Source organism: Salvia hispanica, chromosome 1 (genome assembly GCF_023119035.1).
Source record: "Salvia hispanica cultivar TCC Black 2014 chromosome 1, UniMelb_Shisp_WGS_1.0, whole genome shotgun sequence".
NCBI lineage: Eukaryota > Viridiplantae > Streptophyta > Magnoliopsida > Lamiales > Lamiaceae > Salvia > Salvia hispanica.
Window position 1 is genome coordinate 29,813,335 of NC_062965.1, and position 17,848 is coordinate 29,831,182.

General features: G+C 35.0%; 2 protein-coding genes, 1 long non-coding RNA gene and 1 pseudogene across 4 annotated transcripts; 1 reads left to right on the top strand and 3 right to left on the bottom strand.

The window, feature by feature from the left end:
• Window positions 1-4: 4 nt before the first annotated feature.
• Window positions 5-1,437, bottom strand: LOC125217399. The gene is made up of 4 exons (XR_007175729.1): window positions 1,331-1,437; window positions 1,079-1,183; window positions 607-671; window positions 5-261 (listed from the first exon to the last, which is right to left on the bottom strand). It is a non-coding gene; the product is annotated as an uncharacterized LOC125217399 (long non-coding RNA).
• Window positions 1,438-8,086: 6,649 nt separating this feature from the next.
• On the bottom strand, window positions 8,087-11,604 carry LOC125193746 (agamous-like MADS-box protein AGL104). Its single transcript, XM_048091621.1, has 8 exons — window positions 11,420-11,604; window positions 11,068-11,121; window positions 10,945-10,963; window positions 10,302-10,363; window positions 10,111-10,210; window positions 9,456-9,506; window positions 8,300-8,373; window positions 8,087-8,201 (listed from the first exon to the last, which is right to left on the bottom strand). Exons 1-8 carry the CDS (start codon window positions 11,602-11,604, stop codon window positions 8,087-8,089), a joined length of 660 nt encoding a protein of 219 aa, XP_047947578.1.
• A 4,241-nt stretch (window positions 11,605-15,845) lies between these two features.
• Window positions 15,846-17,843, top strand: LOC125201395. 2 transcript variants are annotated; one of them, XM_048099481.1, is made up of 6 exons: window positions 15,846-16,004; window positions 16,193-16,466; window positions 16,785-16,990; window positions 17,135-17,233; window positions 17,371-17,444; window positions 17,520-17,843. In XM_048099481.1, the coding sequence occupies exons 2-6, from the start codon at window positions 16,193-16,195 to the stop codon at window positions 17,743-17,745; spliced, it is 879 nt and encodes a 292-aa protein (XP_047955438.1). In that variant the 5' UTR covers window positions 15,846-16,004; the 3' UTR covers window positions 17,746-17,843. The 2 variants fall into 2 exon arrangements, with proteins under 2 accessions (XP_047955438.1, XP_047955439.1); XM_048099482.1 differs by having other exon boundaries at window positions 15,883-16,004; window positions 16,144-16,466.
• The window catches only part of LOC125193754, a 1,527-nt pseudogene continuing 1,455 nt past the window's right edge, over window positions 17,777-17,848 (bottom strand).

The window sequence follows — 17,848 nt, forward strand, 5'->3', positions numbered from 1 at the left end:
GACATATTCAAAAGATTTACAGTCAACCTTTCTATACATACCAAAATATTTGTTTATACAATCTAACAACTCACTAGCCAACTATGTCCCTAAGTTTCAAACTGGTTGTTTTCTTCCTTTTACAAAATAGTAGCTAAGATATTTAATTGGTAGCATCCAAACCCAAGTTTAAGGATGATTTAAGCAAAAATCCACATAACATCGTGGTCACCATTAAATCCACACCAACAGCTAGTCTTCACCCAACTTGATCTCCAGCACCTGAAACCATTTGAAAAATATTTGGGTTGAGTGCCAGAAAACACTCAGTGGGTATTACATTCGTTCAAACATACTTTCATGCTTAAAAATAAACAATGATAAACACACTTTATAACAAAGTTTACCCTTCTTCATTGGATAAGAGACTCAATGTGATCACATGAATACTTTACGGTTACTTATCTAGACATTTAGTCACAAAGTAAACCGTCTATGCTTGAAATTCGGAATTTCCTCTTGCCTGAAGTCTCAAATATCCAATCATTTTGTAAACAATGTTATAAACACAGTTAACATGTTCACATGGCAATTTATAACATGGTTTTGAGTTATAGAAAAACCCACCTTGACGACCTCAGAGTACAATGCAATATGTGTGAAAAGTTCCTATCCTGACAGCTCGTCTCGACCTACAAAGTTTGTAATTCTAACTTAGAATTCTAATGTAGGTCCATAAATGACATAAGTTAGGAATTTCCTAGTAAATGGGATCATTTGTAACTGAAATGCAGCTTGTCTCAAACTGCGGAAGAGAGATTGACAAACTAAGTCAAGCTACTGACTTGATTTGAAAGTTTAGAGTGCTCTTAAAAAAAAATCAAAACAAAATGAAAGGAATTTACTTCTTTAGTAGAGAACACAGTGAACTCCTAAAAGGGAGTCAATTTCTAAAATTTATTTTAGACATGACATAATTGTCCCCTTCCTTTTTTGCAAATTTCGACACCAAAACGGCAAATTAAACGATATCAAAATGAAGACCCGAGACAAGATTCTCAAAGCCTATCAGAATAGGTTCAACGTGGTGTAAAAATACACTAAAATTCCTGGATTGAACCATCAGGAAAGGGTCGAACAGGTTGCTGCGTCGCACAACGGCGAACCGAAACAGCAGCAGCAGCAACCTTCCCTCTTTCTTTCCCTGAATTTCAGGCCTCAAATCAGAACCATGGAACACTTACATGATCTATACAGAAAGAGGAAAGAATTGTGGCACAAAATTTATGGGATTTAAATAATTTGTTTGGTAAAGACGAGGAGTCCTTCGTGAAGAAATTTTTATACATACCTCTTAATCTTCCTATTCTTCCCCTTTCCCTTTTCTCCTTCTTTTCTAATGTTTAGCTTCTATTCTCTTTACTAAATACTCAGGCTTCCACATGTGTACACTCAGTACACCCATCTAAGCTAAAGTCACTGCAAGTGGTTACATACGATTGGTAGCTTAGAGATAAGTCAGAGTAATGGTTACAAGAAAATTAGGCCTAAGGTTTAGAAGAAATAAATTAAATGGGCTTGCTTCAGATGAGGGAATAAATCAGGCCCAATTATCATGTAATAACTTTGATCAAACCAAATGAAGCATGATTTGAACAATTTTGTAGTCCAAACGATCCCAACAATTCTACCTTAAATCTAAATTCTACATTCCAACAAAGATCCTCAATTAAGGTCATGATTTTTTTAATGAATGAGGTGTTTCTAAATGCATAGAACTTCCCCAAAAAAAATATATACTTTGGTTCTAAGTTGACAAAATTTTCTTACTATATAGTATTTAAAATACTACATTTTCCGGAGTGTTACAAGAAAAGAGACGGCGATGGAAAAGGTGCTGAGAAAGAAAGTGAAGAGATAGAGACGGAGATCGTAGTGGTAGACGACACTACTACTGAGGAGCAAGGGACCCCGACAGATGAGAGGTTGACAAGGAGGCAGTCCCGCCGGAATAGGAAGCAAGAGGATGAGGCAGAGGCAAATAGGGCCAAGAGATTAAGACTGGAGGACACAGAAGAAACAGGGGACGGCATCCCCCAGGTCCAAGAATCTTTGGCGGCTGAGAAGGATATTTCTCCGGAGGCCCTGGAGATGAGATATGAGGCGGAGAGGAAGAGAAAGGGAAGCACACTGCTAAGCCCCAAAAGAAGAAATCTCGTCCAGCGTCTACCACGGTGGTGATTAACGAGCCGGAGGCAATCCAAGTGCCATTTGCCCATCCAGCAGAATAAGAGAAAGAGCAAGAGGAAGCGCATGAGGAGACGGGGATACCTAATGTGGAAGAAAGCCCATTCGAAACGATGGAGGTCCTTGTGACCAAGAGGTTGTTGGAAGCGATGGTCCAGTTCGATTACCCCAAGTTGTAGCGACCATGTGATGGACGCGCCGCAAATGGGAAGTCGGCGAAATCCGAGAAGAAGTCGTGCCTCTCGAACCTGAGGGATCTGGGAGTGGAGAAGAAGTTCATCTCCTACTTCAAAAGCATCGGGTTCGAGTGGCTTCTAAACCACAGTGACGAGGAGGTACCGATGGCTGTGGCAAAGGAGTTCTTCACGTCCTTCAAATTAAAATAAACTACGAATCTCGACGCGGACTCAATTTCATTCAGGCTGTTCAATGAGGAGATGGAAATGAGTATCAGAGAGTGGTCACTAAGGATGGGACTACTCACGCCCGAGGAAGAGGAAGAAGGGACCTGGAATGAGAGGGAGATCGGCGCACCAAAGAATACAGCAGGATTCGATGCTGAGGAGGCCTGGAGGATGATTGCCCACAAAAAGGTGGCCAAATTCAAGACGAGCACATCAAAGGGTATACACATCACTGACCCTGTACTCCGATTGGCACAAGTATACATCGGGTATAATCTCTTGGGTCAAGTAGGTGTAACTCTCACTACTCCAGAGTTGTACTTCATGTGGTGTATGCTGAACAATGTGAAGGTCCACCTGGGTACTGGACTGCCCATGCATGCCAGCGAGTCAGAATCCACTCCGACCGCCATCTCTACACTTGCAACTTGCTAGGAGCCTTCCTCCAGAGGAACGTGTCAATGAAGATAGCCGACTCAGTCACTAACCTGCCAATGTGTAGCGCCCCAGGGTACTTCAATCTCGCGTTCTGTTTCAACAAAGGACTGACGATAATGAAAGACGATGTACTTAGATTTTACGAAGTGGGAAAGTTCGATGGAACCAAGATAAAGACCGAAAAGGAAGAAGGAGATGGCAGCGAAAGAGTGACTGATGAAGGATGGCAGACCAGGATGGAAGAGACGATGCTAAGGTTGGGCGGGAATACGGTGCAGCAACAGGAGATCTTGCTGAAGATACACGAGGAGGCAGGGGCTTAGAGGGAGATAATGGCCGCGCAAGCTGATAAAATGACTCAGGCCGTGGAGACAATGATGATAATGGTCACTGTGGTTGACCAGAAGATCCTCCAGGTCCAACAGCAGCGCATACCCCCGAAGTTACCCACAGAATCAAGGCAACAAGCCCCAGGAGTCACCTCAGAGCAGCCAACATCCAGCATCCAGGAAATGCCATCAGCCAGGAAGAGAAAGGACAGTGAAACCACACCCAGTGTACCAGTGAAGAAGGATACCCCTAGGCCAGGGGAACAGAAGGCCAAGAAGGATGATGAACCCAAATCAAGCCAGAAGAAAGTGAAGACGGTAGCCAAGAAGTCTGGTCCCACGGGGGACCAGAGCCAGAATTAACCCCCCCCCCCCATAATGTAAGTAATTTTAAGTTTCTGTTTTTTTTACAAAGCATGCTCGTATATACGTGTCTGTAAATATCTATGTTTACTTGTTAAGTATGTATATATGTGTTAGTTGTCTTCTCCCACTTAGCCCGATGCTCGGTCTAAGTGTGAGAAGTTTATGTTGATATAGCATGCTTTGGTATCTGTTAGTTTGTATACCTTCTCCCACTTAGCCCGATGCTCGGTCTAAGTGTGAGAAGTTTGTTTTTATATAATGTGTGTTTTGTGAGTCTGTTGAGTGTCGCACTAACTTAGCCCTGTTTTCCACTTCACCGAAAATGCTTGGGGACAAGCATGGTGAAGTGGGAGGGGGAAGGGAGTTAGTGCAAGTTAGTGTCAAGCATGTGTGTCTGTTTGCTAGGTCTAGGAGTTAGTAGTAAGTCGTTTAGTAGGTAATTCTGTGTTTATACATAACTGGTAAATAAAAAGCAAAAGCCCCTTAGTGAGAGTAATTGAAGAGAGAATGCATGTCAACTTTGATGCCATTTTCCTTAATAAATCAAAATCGGTTTGGATGAAGTAAGGACGATAGAATATGCCTCGACTGATCTAGTTTTGAAGCCCTCCATAAAAGTGAGTTATAAGCCTTAAACACTTCATACTAACACAAAATGAGAGGGTTGCCACTTGATGCTTAGGGAGAGAACTTAGAAGAACTTAGAAGGAGAAGGCCTAGGGAAAGGGTACTGGAGGTATAAGCTGGACGAAGTCCAGGGAGGTATAAGTTGTACGAAGTCCAGGGTCTAAAAAGGAGGAATAAGCTGGACAAAGTCCAGAGAGTCTGGAAAAAAAAAAGAAAAAAAAAGAAAGAAACTGGAGGTATAAGCTGGACAGGGGAAGCTGGAAGAAGTCCAGGAGGGAAGGAGAAAAAAATTATAATAAGAGTAAAGACAGGGGAACTCTCTGACCCGAAGCATCAGTGGTATGGCAATATAAGAGCGAACGATCCTAACATCCCTGGTGAGGAATGAGTGATCGAGCGAATCCAACAATTAGTAAGATTAGAGGCTATCTTGTCAAACTGACAAGCTGATTAGATAGAAGAAGGGAAGGGGAACATTCGGAGACTGTAGGTTCTTGGATTGACCTTAATCTTGTGGGGATGGCTGCTAGAAGTTATGCATTTATGTGTTAATGTGTTTTATTATGTGTGTCTTTTTTTGTTTTCTTTGTCTAAGTCCTTTAGCGTCTAGGTCTAGTAGTATGAGTCTTTTTTCTTTTAGTAGAGTTGGTTAAGGGGAAACCATGCATTGAAACTTGTCTTATTCCTTTTTCTTGTCTTTATACTTGAGGACAAGTATGATTTAAGTGTGAGCAGTTTGATAAGGCTCGTTTCATGCATTGGTTTTGGGTTAAAGTTATGTGCATTTGGGGCGCTAATCTGTGTTTATGAGTTCAGGTGCGTAGTAAATCTGTTGGACCTAGAAGTTGCTTTTACCGGACCTAACAAATGCAAAAGAGATGGAATTGAAGTAAAAATCACAAGTCGTCGTTCGGACCTGGAAGAATTAAAAGTTGGCGACAGGAGCAGAAGGGAGCAAGAGCAGATTATTTTAAAGAGTCTTATTCAAGGGCAAAAGCGTCTAATTACCAGAGGGATACCCTAGGGATCAGAGCCTCACATATATAAAGAGCTCAACCTTGAAGAACAAGACAACCACTTCTACACACACTCTTAGCTCAAGCTTCCATTCCATGTCTTAGTTCCGCACTTCAAATTTCTCATTTCGCCTGCTGCGCACTTGGAGATGGAGTGATCCTGGCTACCGTAGTTCTCATCGTCGTTTTGCTGCTGTGTAACACCGCCTTGTGAAGGCGAAGAAACAAAATATTTACTTTGCTTTGTTTAGTTTGCTTTCAGTTTCAAGTACTTGTTGGTTTTTAAGTTTCATAACTCTAGTTTCTGACTTTGATCTACTTGATTCGAACCCATTTCTCGTTATTATGGAAGTTCATGTTGGTTTTTGTTGGATCTCGCTGAGTTGATGTTTATTTCTTGCTTTTTACTTTCATTCTTGTTTATTGTTGGATGTTTGGAGCTAAATCTGTTGGTTTGTTGTTGGAGGTTGTAGATTTACGTATGTAGGTGTTTGAATTTGTTGAAGCGTGGTGGATTTGAGTTGGAGTTTCGTAGATCTGATGTTTTCTGTTTACGTTTGCATGATTATGGCTATTTACCTTCTGTTTCTGCATCCTTTAGGTCCAGTAGCGTAGGTCTGTTAGTTTAGGCTTTAATTTCTCATTTCAAGTTTAGATCTGAAGTTTGCTTTGTTTTCATGGTGTTTAATACTCTGTTTTATCTGCTATTCTCGTTTGATTTCCGAAGAAGATGAAGTTGTTGGTAGTTAGAACCAGATCTACTTTTGTCAGTACTTTCTGCACATGTACTTTGCTTTTTCTACATGTTCTCCAGACCCTGTCAAACTATCTGCATTGTTTTTTTACTTTTCTGCATGCTTTTCCAGACCCTGGTAGTTTAAGGAAACTTGTCCCCACTTTTCTCTAAAGTCATGCATGTTCCGTACGTTCTCATTTCTTAGACCCAGTAGGTAGAGTAAAGTTTTTTCCTATCTCTCAGACCCAATAGTTTTATGTTCTCGACCCACAAAATTGTGTGGCAGCAGCCAACACCTTTTTCCCAAAACATCCTCAAATGCAGTTTCGTAACACCTTCGTCCTCGTGGGATCGATCTTTTATTTCCTTGTGCTAGTTGTAGTATAGTGGGTTGAGGTTTTTGAAGAAATAGAGTGCACCCAACGACCCCTTTCTGATAGTTTCATGATCTTCTAGCCTCTGAGACCTAGTCGAATCCTCTGGATCTGTTAGATCGAGTGAATATCACAACAATAAACTGCACTGCGTATCTCTATAGCTCTTCAGAACCATATTCTTTATATAATTTATTGAAAATGCCCATCCCACATAACATAGGATTCAAACTTTAAATGAAACATTTCAACATTACCTCAAAAAGGAAGTATTAATAGACTAGACTGATATTCTAAATCTCGAATCATATAATTTTGTAGATTTGGGCCGAATAGTTCATTAAATTGAAGAATTTGGTGAAAATTTGTAGTTTTGATAAAATTTCAATTTATTGAAGAATTGGGTGAAAATTTGTAGTATTGATAAAATTTCAATTTAATTACGTTCGCAATTTGAATAGGACTGGCCCAAAATAAAATGGGCTACTTTATGGATTGGATATATTGATAAAAGTGTGAATTTTATAAGGTAAAATTACATTTTAGATATCCTAATTGAATGGGCTCATTTTATGATACTATTTGAGTGACACATGAAATTATTTAATTTAATATTATACGATGTTGCTTTACTGTTTAAAACATGAGTAGTTTTGGTTGACGTTCAATAATGTCATATAAGTAAGCTATCAAGTTATGTTAGTGCTGAAATTTCGATTAGTTGCATAATCAGAATAAATCAATAGTTAGATGCAAAATTAGAACTAATCGCCAGATTGGTAATTTGTAGATGATGTTGAATTTGGTATGCAAAACTAAAAATTTAGCAAAGTTCATAAATTTAAAGATAACTTACCCAACGTCGTAGTATTATCTAAATGTCATAATTGATAAAAAAAGAAAAATGTAGTAGTAGTATTTAATTTATTCGAGTTAAAAATATATGATTACAAAATGCAGAGTGAACATACACGAACAATGTCACACTAAAAATAAGTCAACTAGTGCGTGCATGTGCAGAAAAATACAATTTCATGAATAAAAAAAATATTTGAATATAGAAAAAAACTGAAAACATAGTTCAAATTTTGTAAATGTAAATCGATAAAATTAAAAACATATCTAGTTTTGCAAGAGTGGACAAAACAACAATGGCGAATGAGTGAAAAAAAAAAAGAAGAAAAAATTTCGCAAATAAAAAAAATAATTGAGGTTAAAGCACTAACCTAATTACTTTATATTTTTGAAAATAAAATATCAATAAAACTTTTTCAGCCAATTCAAGCAGGAAATGAATATTGAATATACATCGCCTCCACCTCTATTTAAATTTCGAATAAATAAATCATGCATATCATAGTTGAAAATGATAGATTAAATATGAAAGAAATAACTGATCAGAAATTTATAATATGCCGAGTCTACTCTTTCGAGTATTTTTGCACGACAATAATGATTGAGTTTTAATAGTACTCGCAATGGCATAGTTAAACAAAAATAAAATCAATGTTTTACGGTATTTGTTTTATATAATTTTTATTTAAACCAACAACATCCAAACCTCTATGCTTTATATATTCCATGAACTATTCCACATCTTCTGGGATTCAATGAAGCCTAGGCTAAGATGAGGCCCTACAGCTGAGCTTGATCCACTCTGATTTTCATCCATGTTTGACCTCATTCTGAAAAAATAAATTTTATAAAATCAATTTTAATATGATAATTTAATAAGTATTATTCATACATGTTAATATTATATTTTAAAATAAATAAAAATTACCGGGCATGGTTTCCCTCAGCAGAGTGACCGGTCAATGATACTGCATCATCCATTTGCATCGTTGCAGCCTGCACCTAAAAAATATATATTTTGTTCATGTACTTATTAGGATCTGGTACATGGAACTGAAATTGAAATTGAAATGGAAGGAATTGAATTAAAATTTAATTTCAAATCCTTTGTTTGGCAAAATGAAATAATTGATCCGAAATTGAATTTGAAAATTGTGCGTGCACAAACTACACACGTTGCACAATCATTAAATACACACATACACACTCACTAATAACATACTGCGCGCGCGCACACACACACTACACACAATCACTAAAAACACACTACGCGTGTGTGCGCGCACACACACACATAACTCACTATATACACACACACTACACTACTCACAATACACATATTGCATGTAATGTCCGTAGGAGTGTGCATGTGTGCAACATGTGTGAGTGTGTGTGTGCAGTGTGCAAGAATGTGTGTGTGTGTGTGTGTGTGTGATGTGTGCAGCATGTGTGAATGTGTGTGTAAGAATTGTGTGTGTGTGAATATGTGTGTTAAGAATGTGTGCAATTTCTATGAATATGTGCAGTGTGTGTATAAGAATGTGTGCAATGTGAACGTAAATTAACAAATATGTGAAATTCCATTACCTTTGATATAGACTTCAAATTGTGGAATTGGAGGATTTGGAATTGTAATTCAATCTAAATCTAAGAATTTTTATGATACCAAACATTTGGATTTGGAATTGAAGGCTTCAAATCCAACTCCACGCCTCCAATTCCGTATACCAAAAGTAGCTTTAGGTATATGTGTATAGATAAATTGAAAATTTAAGGTATCTTTGCAACAAATACTCATGTTTGTTGCACTTTCTATACATAAAAAAAGAAAGGTTATCTTCAATACAAAAACTTACAAACGTGCATATATCTAAGCTGATATATAAAGCAAATGAGAATTAAATTTTGTTAGATATTTGATTCGAAAATCATGAAAATTAGAATCTTCGATTAAAAGATCTGGTTACAAACCCTAATTCTTGTCAGCCTCAATTTGTTGAAAATATTGATACGAGCTATTAAATAAGCAACATATATATACATGTTATAATAAAAGAATATACTCCTATCAAATATCATGTTACCTCAACATTTTCGGTCCTTTCGTGACCAAGTTGATTGCCTAGCAGTTTGGCCTACAAACAAGATCAATGCAAAGTTGATTATCCAAATTAAAATTTTGAAAAAGTATAGCACATGCAATAATGAAGTAGCTTTAAAATCACGTCACATTGTTTGTTATTAATTTTTACTAAAACATCCTTGAATTCAGTTCAATTAACATCATATAGAACTGGATTGCTCACTCGAGTTTATTTAGCTCTTAGAGCAAATCCAAGGAAAATATGTAAATCGATAATGCATATTACTCATTTATCTTTTTAGAAAAGGTAAATGTACCCTTTTAAAAATTAGTAATGAATTTCAAGAAAATAAGATAAATAAAAAGAGATAAAGTAAAATAATACTACCATATTTACATTTTTTTTTAAAATTGAATAAGACATATAATAAATACAGTCTTAAATATCTTTCCTATTCAAGAATAAGTTTTTATAAAGAAAAAATAAATATGATAGTTATTTCTCTTTTCCTCTTTACTTGAAATTGCTCCTATCCTTATTATGTTATTCATATCTATTCCTTTGGAAATTAGTAATCAATGAAATATTTAATGAAAAATCCTTTGACTGATTTCAGATATCAGTAAAAATTGATATTATAATTGACAATACTTACCTTTGATGTCTGGATACGTTGAATAGCAGTTGTAAGAAACTGCTGATAAACTCCTGCTTCAAGAGCTGAATTGATTTTTTCTACGTTAGGTTCATAATACCTTCACATAATAAAAGAAATTAGAGTTAATAAGTTAATTATGAATAAAAAATAAAGAGAAAATATATATTAGTAAAATTAAAAATTCCAACCTCATTTTTTCCTGTGTCACGCGTTGTTTTCTATTGAGTTTGTCCAGTTTCTCTTCAAGTTCCTGTAATTAGACAATTCAAATTAATGAAATTAAAATCAATAATATGTTTGTACAATCACCAATAACATTTTAAAAAAATTGTAGGACATTTTATAATTAAATGATATTTACTTAATTGAATATTTTGAGATATTACTTGAAGACCAAAGAGTTCGTTTAAATACTACTCAAAAGAAGAACACAAACACAAATAAAATAGTATATATAAACAATTAAATTTCGATTTAAATTGAATTGAAGCATATGTAAATAGGTAGTGTTAATTACCTCAATACTGAACTTGTTTGACCAGCAAATTAGCAGGTGAATGAAGATCCATGTTAAGAAACGAAAGAATATCATTAAAAATAACAATAATTTGTGTTTTATAAGAATAATATTTAATTTTAAAGACATTAAAGTGAAGGCAAGGTCCTTACACTGCAATCTTCTCCAGCATTTCACCTTCATACTTCAATTGTTTCAATTTTTGAGACAAAAACTACAAAATAAAATTGATTTGTCAATACTAATAATAAAAACAGATGAATTCTTCAATTGAAATAATACAATTTTTGAAAGCGTGGGAAATCTGTATGTACCTCTTCGTGATTGATAGGCCTGCAATGGAAACAACAATTGCAAGGAATCTTTAAAAAAAATTAAAGAAAAGAAATGTATTTTATGAAAAAAAATAATAAATGGAAAAACTAATTACAACTTACCCTCCTCTAAGCTCATCTGGCCTGTCAACAAATCGAAGTAGTATATCCTCAATTCTACAAGGAATTTTTTTTTTTCAAATAGTTCAATTGTAACACAATGTACAAATATACGTAGATCTATCAAAATTGTAAATCTTTTCTCACTTTTAAAACTATTCAGATTTGAAAGTCATTCTCATTACCCTAGATCTTCTTACTAAATTTTTGTTTCAAATAGGCAATCATTAATTTTACCTCGTTGGCTAGATAACTAATCCTACTAATATCTTCAACCTAACTCCATTTCTAGCATTTTTACTTGCAATTAACATAAAAAAAATTAAATAAAAGATATATAAATAAAGATGAAAACCTTCCATTGCTAGCGAAGCTAGCAAGGCGCCCGGAAGGTGCAAACATGATGAGGGCGACGTGGGTGTCACACAACACTGCAAGCTCGCCGGCCTTCTTGATGATGCCCTCCTTGCGCTTCGTATAAATGAGTTGTCGGGAGGTGGGGTTTTCGATCAGCCTCATGGAGAGCTTCTTCCGTCCCATGGTAGGAGAGTCACTGACGAAAAAGAAGAAAGAGATGGGGAAGACCTAGAAAAGGAGGATGAGGAAGATAACAAAATGTGTAGACCAATGTGATTTTTGTAGCGTTTTATGCAAATAAAAGGGTAAATCTATACAGCCACATTATGGAGGGCTAGAAATGGTATTTTAGTAAATGTTGAAGTGATGAATAGTAATAATTTCATTGTATTATTTAATGCTCAAATAAATTGACATTATTACCCTTTCTACTGAATTATAGTTCTCTTTTCAATTCTTATAGTACTTGATTTTTATGTTTCTTTTTTATGATAGTATGCTATTCAGTTACTAATTTATTTTATTATATTATACGTATCTTATTTTTTTATTTTTTTTACTAGTTTAGTTTAATTTATATTAGTACTTATACTATAATTTTTACAATAGTTCGCATATATAATTAAGGTATTATAATTATTTTCACACTATCCATTCGGGACTTGATATAGTTAATCAAAATTCAAATATATTTAAATAGAGCTCAATAAGGAAATGTAAATTCGATTGAATCTAAGGTCTCTTTGACTGACGATGAATTGTAAATTGACTTACTATCTCTTAAACATTGATTTGTTCTCTTAAACATTGATTTGTTGAGTACGGGGAGTGTTATATTGCTAACTCAATACTTAATTGCTAACTACAACTAAATAATAGTCATTAGATTTTCAAATTAAAGGCATAGATCATCAACCCCGAAATATCAATACGATAAAAAAAACGTCAATAGGGTCATATGATTAATTCCAATAAATATCAATAGGGGTATTAATGTCAATTAACTACACGTTTAGTTATAACTAACTTTTAAAAGAAATCCCAAAACTTTAAATTCATATAACATATATCAAATTAAAGATAATTTTATAAGGATTCCAACGATATACTACATGCATATGTTCCGATGTCAAAATTTTTAAAAAAAAATCAAATTTTTTTAATTTTGTCGTACATTGCAGAATGTCAATATAAGCAATGGGTTAACATATGGGTTAACATTCTACATGTATTATATTGACATATTTTATATAGTATAGTATATAAAATATGTCAATATAATACATGTAGAATGTCAATATAAGCAATGGGTTAACATTCTTAAAACATTATGTTGACATTCTCAAAGCATTGTGTTGATATTTTCGGAACACTATATTGACATTTTCATCTAAACCTCTAATTTGGAGTTTTTTTTTATCTTTTTTTATTTAATTAATAAAAACAAAAATTACACGTGGCAAATTGTAGACCACACATTTTCTAAAATTCTATGGCCTTAAATTAGTTGTAGTTAGCGATTAAATGATGAGTTGGTAATTGATCACTTTCCCGTATAGTACCATATTATTTCACACCTCACTGTTAACAAAGCTTGTTCATTTTTAAATTATCATACAATATCACATTTTAAGTAAAGGGTGGAATAGTTCTAAACAACCAATACTTTCTAGGTGCATTAAATTTGATTAGTGTGATCCAGTGTTTTATTAAAAAGCTAACTATGGCCAGCTATAATATGATCATTTAACATTACTCAACGAAATTAGCCTATAAAGTATGTATGACCAAATGAAATAATTAGGTTAGGCTAAGTCAATAGTATAAATGCGCTCTACGAGTGTATTTGAGGGAATCTTCTTTAGTTGTGCTATTGAGATTTGGTTGATAAGTGTTGCTTAACTAATCTTTTGTGGAAAAATATAATTTCTAATTGATTGTAATTAAATATACAATATTGAAAAACCAAAACCATATTTGAATAGCACTTGGTTTTAAACATGAAATCTAAATGTGTCTCCAACGGCTTTATTTCATGTGAATCTCTTAAATATTGTTTTCTATCTTTCAAGGGTTATAAATATGTTATTTTTTTATTATTATTTGTGCATTACTAGTAAAATCATTATTCAAGCACATATAAACATTATTAATAAATAAGCATTTAAATCAATTCCACATTTTGTTTCTAACAACCTTTGTATCTAGACTAAATAGATTAAATGCATGAGTATAAAATTTAATGCAATGTGGTGAATCTCAGACGCACGTGTCTAACAATGGGACAAAATACGAATAAAAACACGATAGTACTGCATACGACATTGAAAAGTGACAAAATCATAATAATTATATGCAAGATCTAATGTGGTATGGTAATCTCACGCGTATTTAACAATACTACACAAGAGAGATCATATATGTACAAAACATAACAATGCGACAAAGCATTAGCTTCTACGAATGACTCTTGTATTTTACTTTATCAGATGATTGTTATACTACATTTAAGATCTAATGTAATATGGTAATCTAAAGTGTGACAATGTGACATAAAGAATGCAAAATGCGACAAAAACATAACATTTATATGTAACATCTAATCTGATGACTCAATCTCACATGTACTTAACAATATAACATAAGATATATTAGAAACAAACAAAAATATAATAATGCGACAAAGAGAATTTAAATACGACAAAACATACTCCCTCCGTCCCAGGATATTAGACCCCTTTTTTTCGCACTCGTTTTAGAAAAAAATATAAAATAGTTGAAATGGAGAAAAAGTAAAATAAGAAAAAGAATAGTGTAGAGAAGACTCTCATCTACACAATTCTCTCTCTTACTTTACTTCTCTCTCTCTCTCCACTCTACATACATAATTCTCTCTCTCTCCACTCTAACTATTTTATATTATTTTTTCAAAATGAGTGCGAAAAGAAAGGGGTCTAATATCTTGGGACGGATGGAGTATCATTTATAGTAATATCTAATATGAAGTCGCACTCTCAAGTGCACTTAACAATACAACAAAAGGTATCACACAAAGATACATTAGTATAACAATACGACAAAGAAAATTTAACTACGTCAAAAATATCGGCATGAATTATGCCTTTTGTATCTTACTTTATCAAGATTATTATATTGCATTTAAGATCTAATACAATGTGGTAATCTAAATCACGACAATTCGACATAAAGAATGCAAAATGCGACAAAATCATAACACTTATATGTAAGATTTACTATGTGCATTGTAGGTGTTTGAAGAATTGCTTCTTAGTGGTTTAATCTTGCAAAGGAAAGGTTTAATCTTGTGATTCCCGCTAGGGCTATTTAGAGAGGAAAATTAGAGGGAAAAATGAGGGGAAAATTAGAGATTAAAAAATTAGAATGAAATTAGAGAGGGAAAAACGCGAGGGAAATTAGAGAGCTGAAAATTGGAGGCCAACTTATAGACATTGCGTATCAAATATGAGTTAATTTAATCTTGGGCCCGCAGACTACCCCAATAACTTGGTGATGTATCTCACCTGTGCATAATCCAACCAATATATCAAACGAGCCCAATATAATAATACGACAGAGAAAATTTAAATGAGTCAAAAGTATCGGCGTCAATGTGGCTTTTGTATTTTCTTTATCCGTACGCAATAATACAACAAGAAAAGACTCAGTACGTCATAAGAGTTTGAAATGTGACACATGTATATCCATCTAAGATCAAATGTGGACATATAAGAATAATATAATATATAACACCAAAATATTAAATAATAAAATAACACTATAGCATTACTAATTGAAATATGAAAAATATTAATAGATGCTCTCTTTCTTCATTAAACTTATCTTGTTATCTTATACTTTCACTTTTGATTTGCTAAAAAGTCAAGATAATTTTTTTTTTCAATTGAGAAAAGATAATTTAATAAAATTTTCCAAAACAAAGACATAAAGAGTATGCAAAATGACTACATATATTGACTTCCAATTTTAGTTAATCCATCAACAGATAAACACGATTCAGCCGAATCTCCATCGCTTCCATAAATAGCGTCACATGATCTTCCTTCTCATCTCCATCCAAAGAACACAATCCTGCTTCGATCCGAAACCAGAGCCCCTTACACACTGAGAGGAATTATTTATATCACATTATATTTTATTATCATATTTTAATTACACAAAAGAGTTCAAATATTATGCATTGCAGAGTAAATGACGATTACATCGTCACTAAAGGTCTCTTGTATGGTTCTTGAATAAATAAATTAATATTCACGAGCAAAATCAGAAATGGGATACCTATCATTAAAGATTGTAGTGTCAAGTTTAAAATCTCCTAACCTTATGTTGACGAATAAACGCTAATGTGGTATACCATTAAAAGGACGTAAGAGATAAATATTTGTTGTTGGTTACTAAAAGAAAAGACGAGATATAAGAAATTATTGTATCTAAACTAATGTACATCGCCAAACACCGACGAAACCACAGAGGGCCAAGTCCGGAACCCTCCCCTGGTAACCGGCCGCTGGACCCAGTTGTTTGGCTGCAGCCCTTATTTTGAGGTATGAAGATGAACAATTTCATTTCCTTTTGGTTGGATTTATGAATTATTCTGCAAATTTATTCATCTATCTACACGCCTTTGATTCAAATCGCATAATTTACTTCCGTTGGCAATAAAATTATCGTCATTCGCCTCAGAAATTATAAAATTTGAACCGAAATGGAGTAACAAACACTCTGTCAATAGATGTACCTGAACCGGCCGTTTTGGAGCGACGCCGTGAAGGCGGAGGCGGAGCAACAGTCGCCGGTAGCGGAGCTGGTGAAGTCTCTCGACAAGCAGCGCCTCTATCGCGAGGTCACCCTCGCCCTCCGCACCGGCTTACGCGAGGCGCGAGCCGAATTTTCATTCCTCCGAATCCGCGGTCTCCGCAGCATTCTCAAGTTTCTCCGATCCGTTTCTCAGTCCGACGACACCATCAATCTCTTCTGCCACTCCCAATCCATTCCCGCACTCCAAGGTTCTTATCCAACAGATTTCACTCTTCAATTCGTCAATCATTCTGTTTATCTGGATATGCAATCTAGTTATTAGGGTTTCATGCTCAATTTTGCTCCATTCTTCTTTTACATTGTTCAATTGATGCTCACTTAAGCAAACTCGACCTCAGTATTGGGTGGAGCAATGTATGTCATAAACACTTAGCTTTTCACAGTCATTGGACTTAGCATCACCTCTTATCCCTGCAGTGGTAATCAAATGCATATAGAAGCTTCACAACCTCTGTATTTCTCTTGTAAACTAAATTATATGATGACAATTAGGCTTCGTGTAACAGTGGTGCCGGTTCTGTTTCAACACAGCCTTAAAGAGGCTGAGGATCAGTTGGTAACTAATTTGAATCACATCTTCTCTGTGGAACCCATGAAGATAAGCAGCCCGACTACTGATGCCGAAGTGGCTATTGCACTACGAGTTCTTGAAGGTTGTTGTCTTCTTCATCGCGAGAGCACAATCTTGGCTCACAAGCACAAGGCAATCACGGTATGTTTTTGGAAATTCTGTGTTTCCTCTCATCAATGCCAACTTGATCATCGACACCGTGTTGGCTGAAATTCTGCAATCTACTCACAAGTTTTGATCATGCTTTGCTAATGCAAGATTTCTGTTTCCATTGATGTTTGGTAGGCCCTGATGAATATTTTGTCAACTCGTGGAGTACTCGAGCAAGGTGCATGCCTCGATGCTTTGGTTGCAATCATGCTAGATTCATCTTCCAATCAAATGGTAATCTCTTAATGCCTCATAACAGAATCAGAAACTTTGAACTGTAAACAATACTAAACGGTTTCCTCGCTTCCCTACATTGTCTTTGGGAATATATTTACTGATCAAATGATCGCTTCTGCTTACTTACGTGCCAGGATTTTGAAGAATGTAATGGCATAGAGGAAGTTGCTCTTCTTATAAAAGACACGCAAGTAGAGGAAAATCTAAGGTATTCTTGTTTTATCACCAGTCTTCCAAGCCAATCATATTTTTCAGTTGCATGATTCTATCATCGTGTGATCAGGTTGAAATGCGGTGAATTTCTATTGCTACTTATCGGGCATGTCAATGGAAGGGAAACACCTCCGATGATGACCATACACGATGAAATAAGGCAATACCTGGGTGAAAAATCCGCCTCCTTAATATGGGCAGCCAGCCAGTTTGGATCAACTCTGGACCCGGAGCAAAGGCTTACAGCTTTGCAGATTCAAGCCCGAAGGGTGCTCGAATCAATCGATCTTTACTGAGCAGAAAACAATTGACAGGTTTTTAAACATTCTAGTTTGTACCATAAGCTGTTAGATTGTCCAAAACATGATTCTTAAGTTTCTGAGCTGTTAGATTATCCAA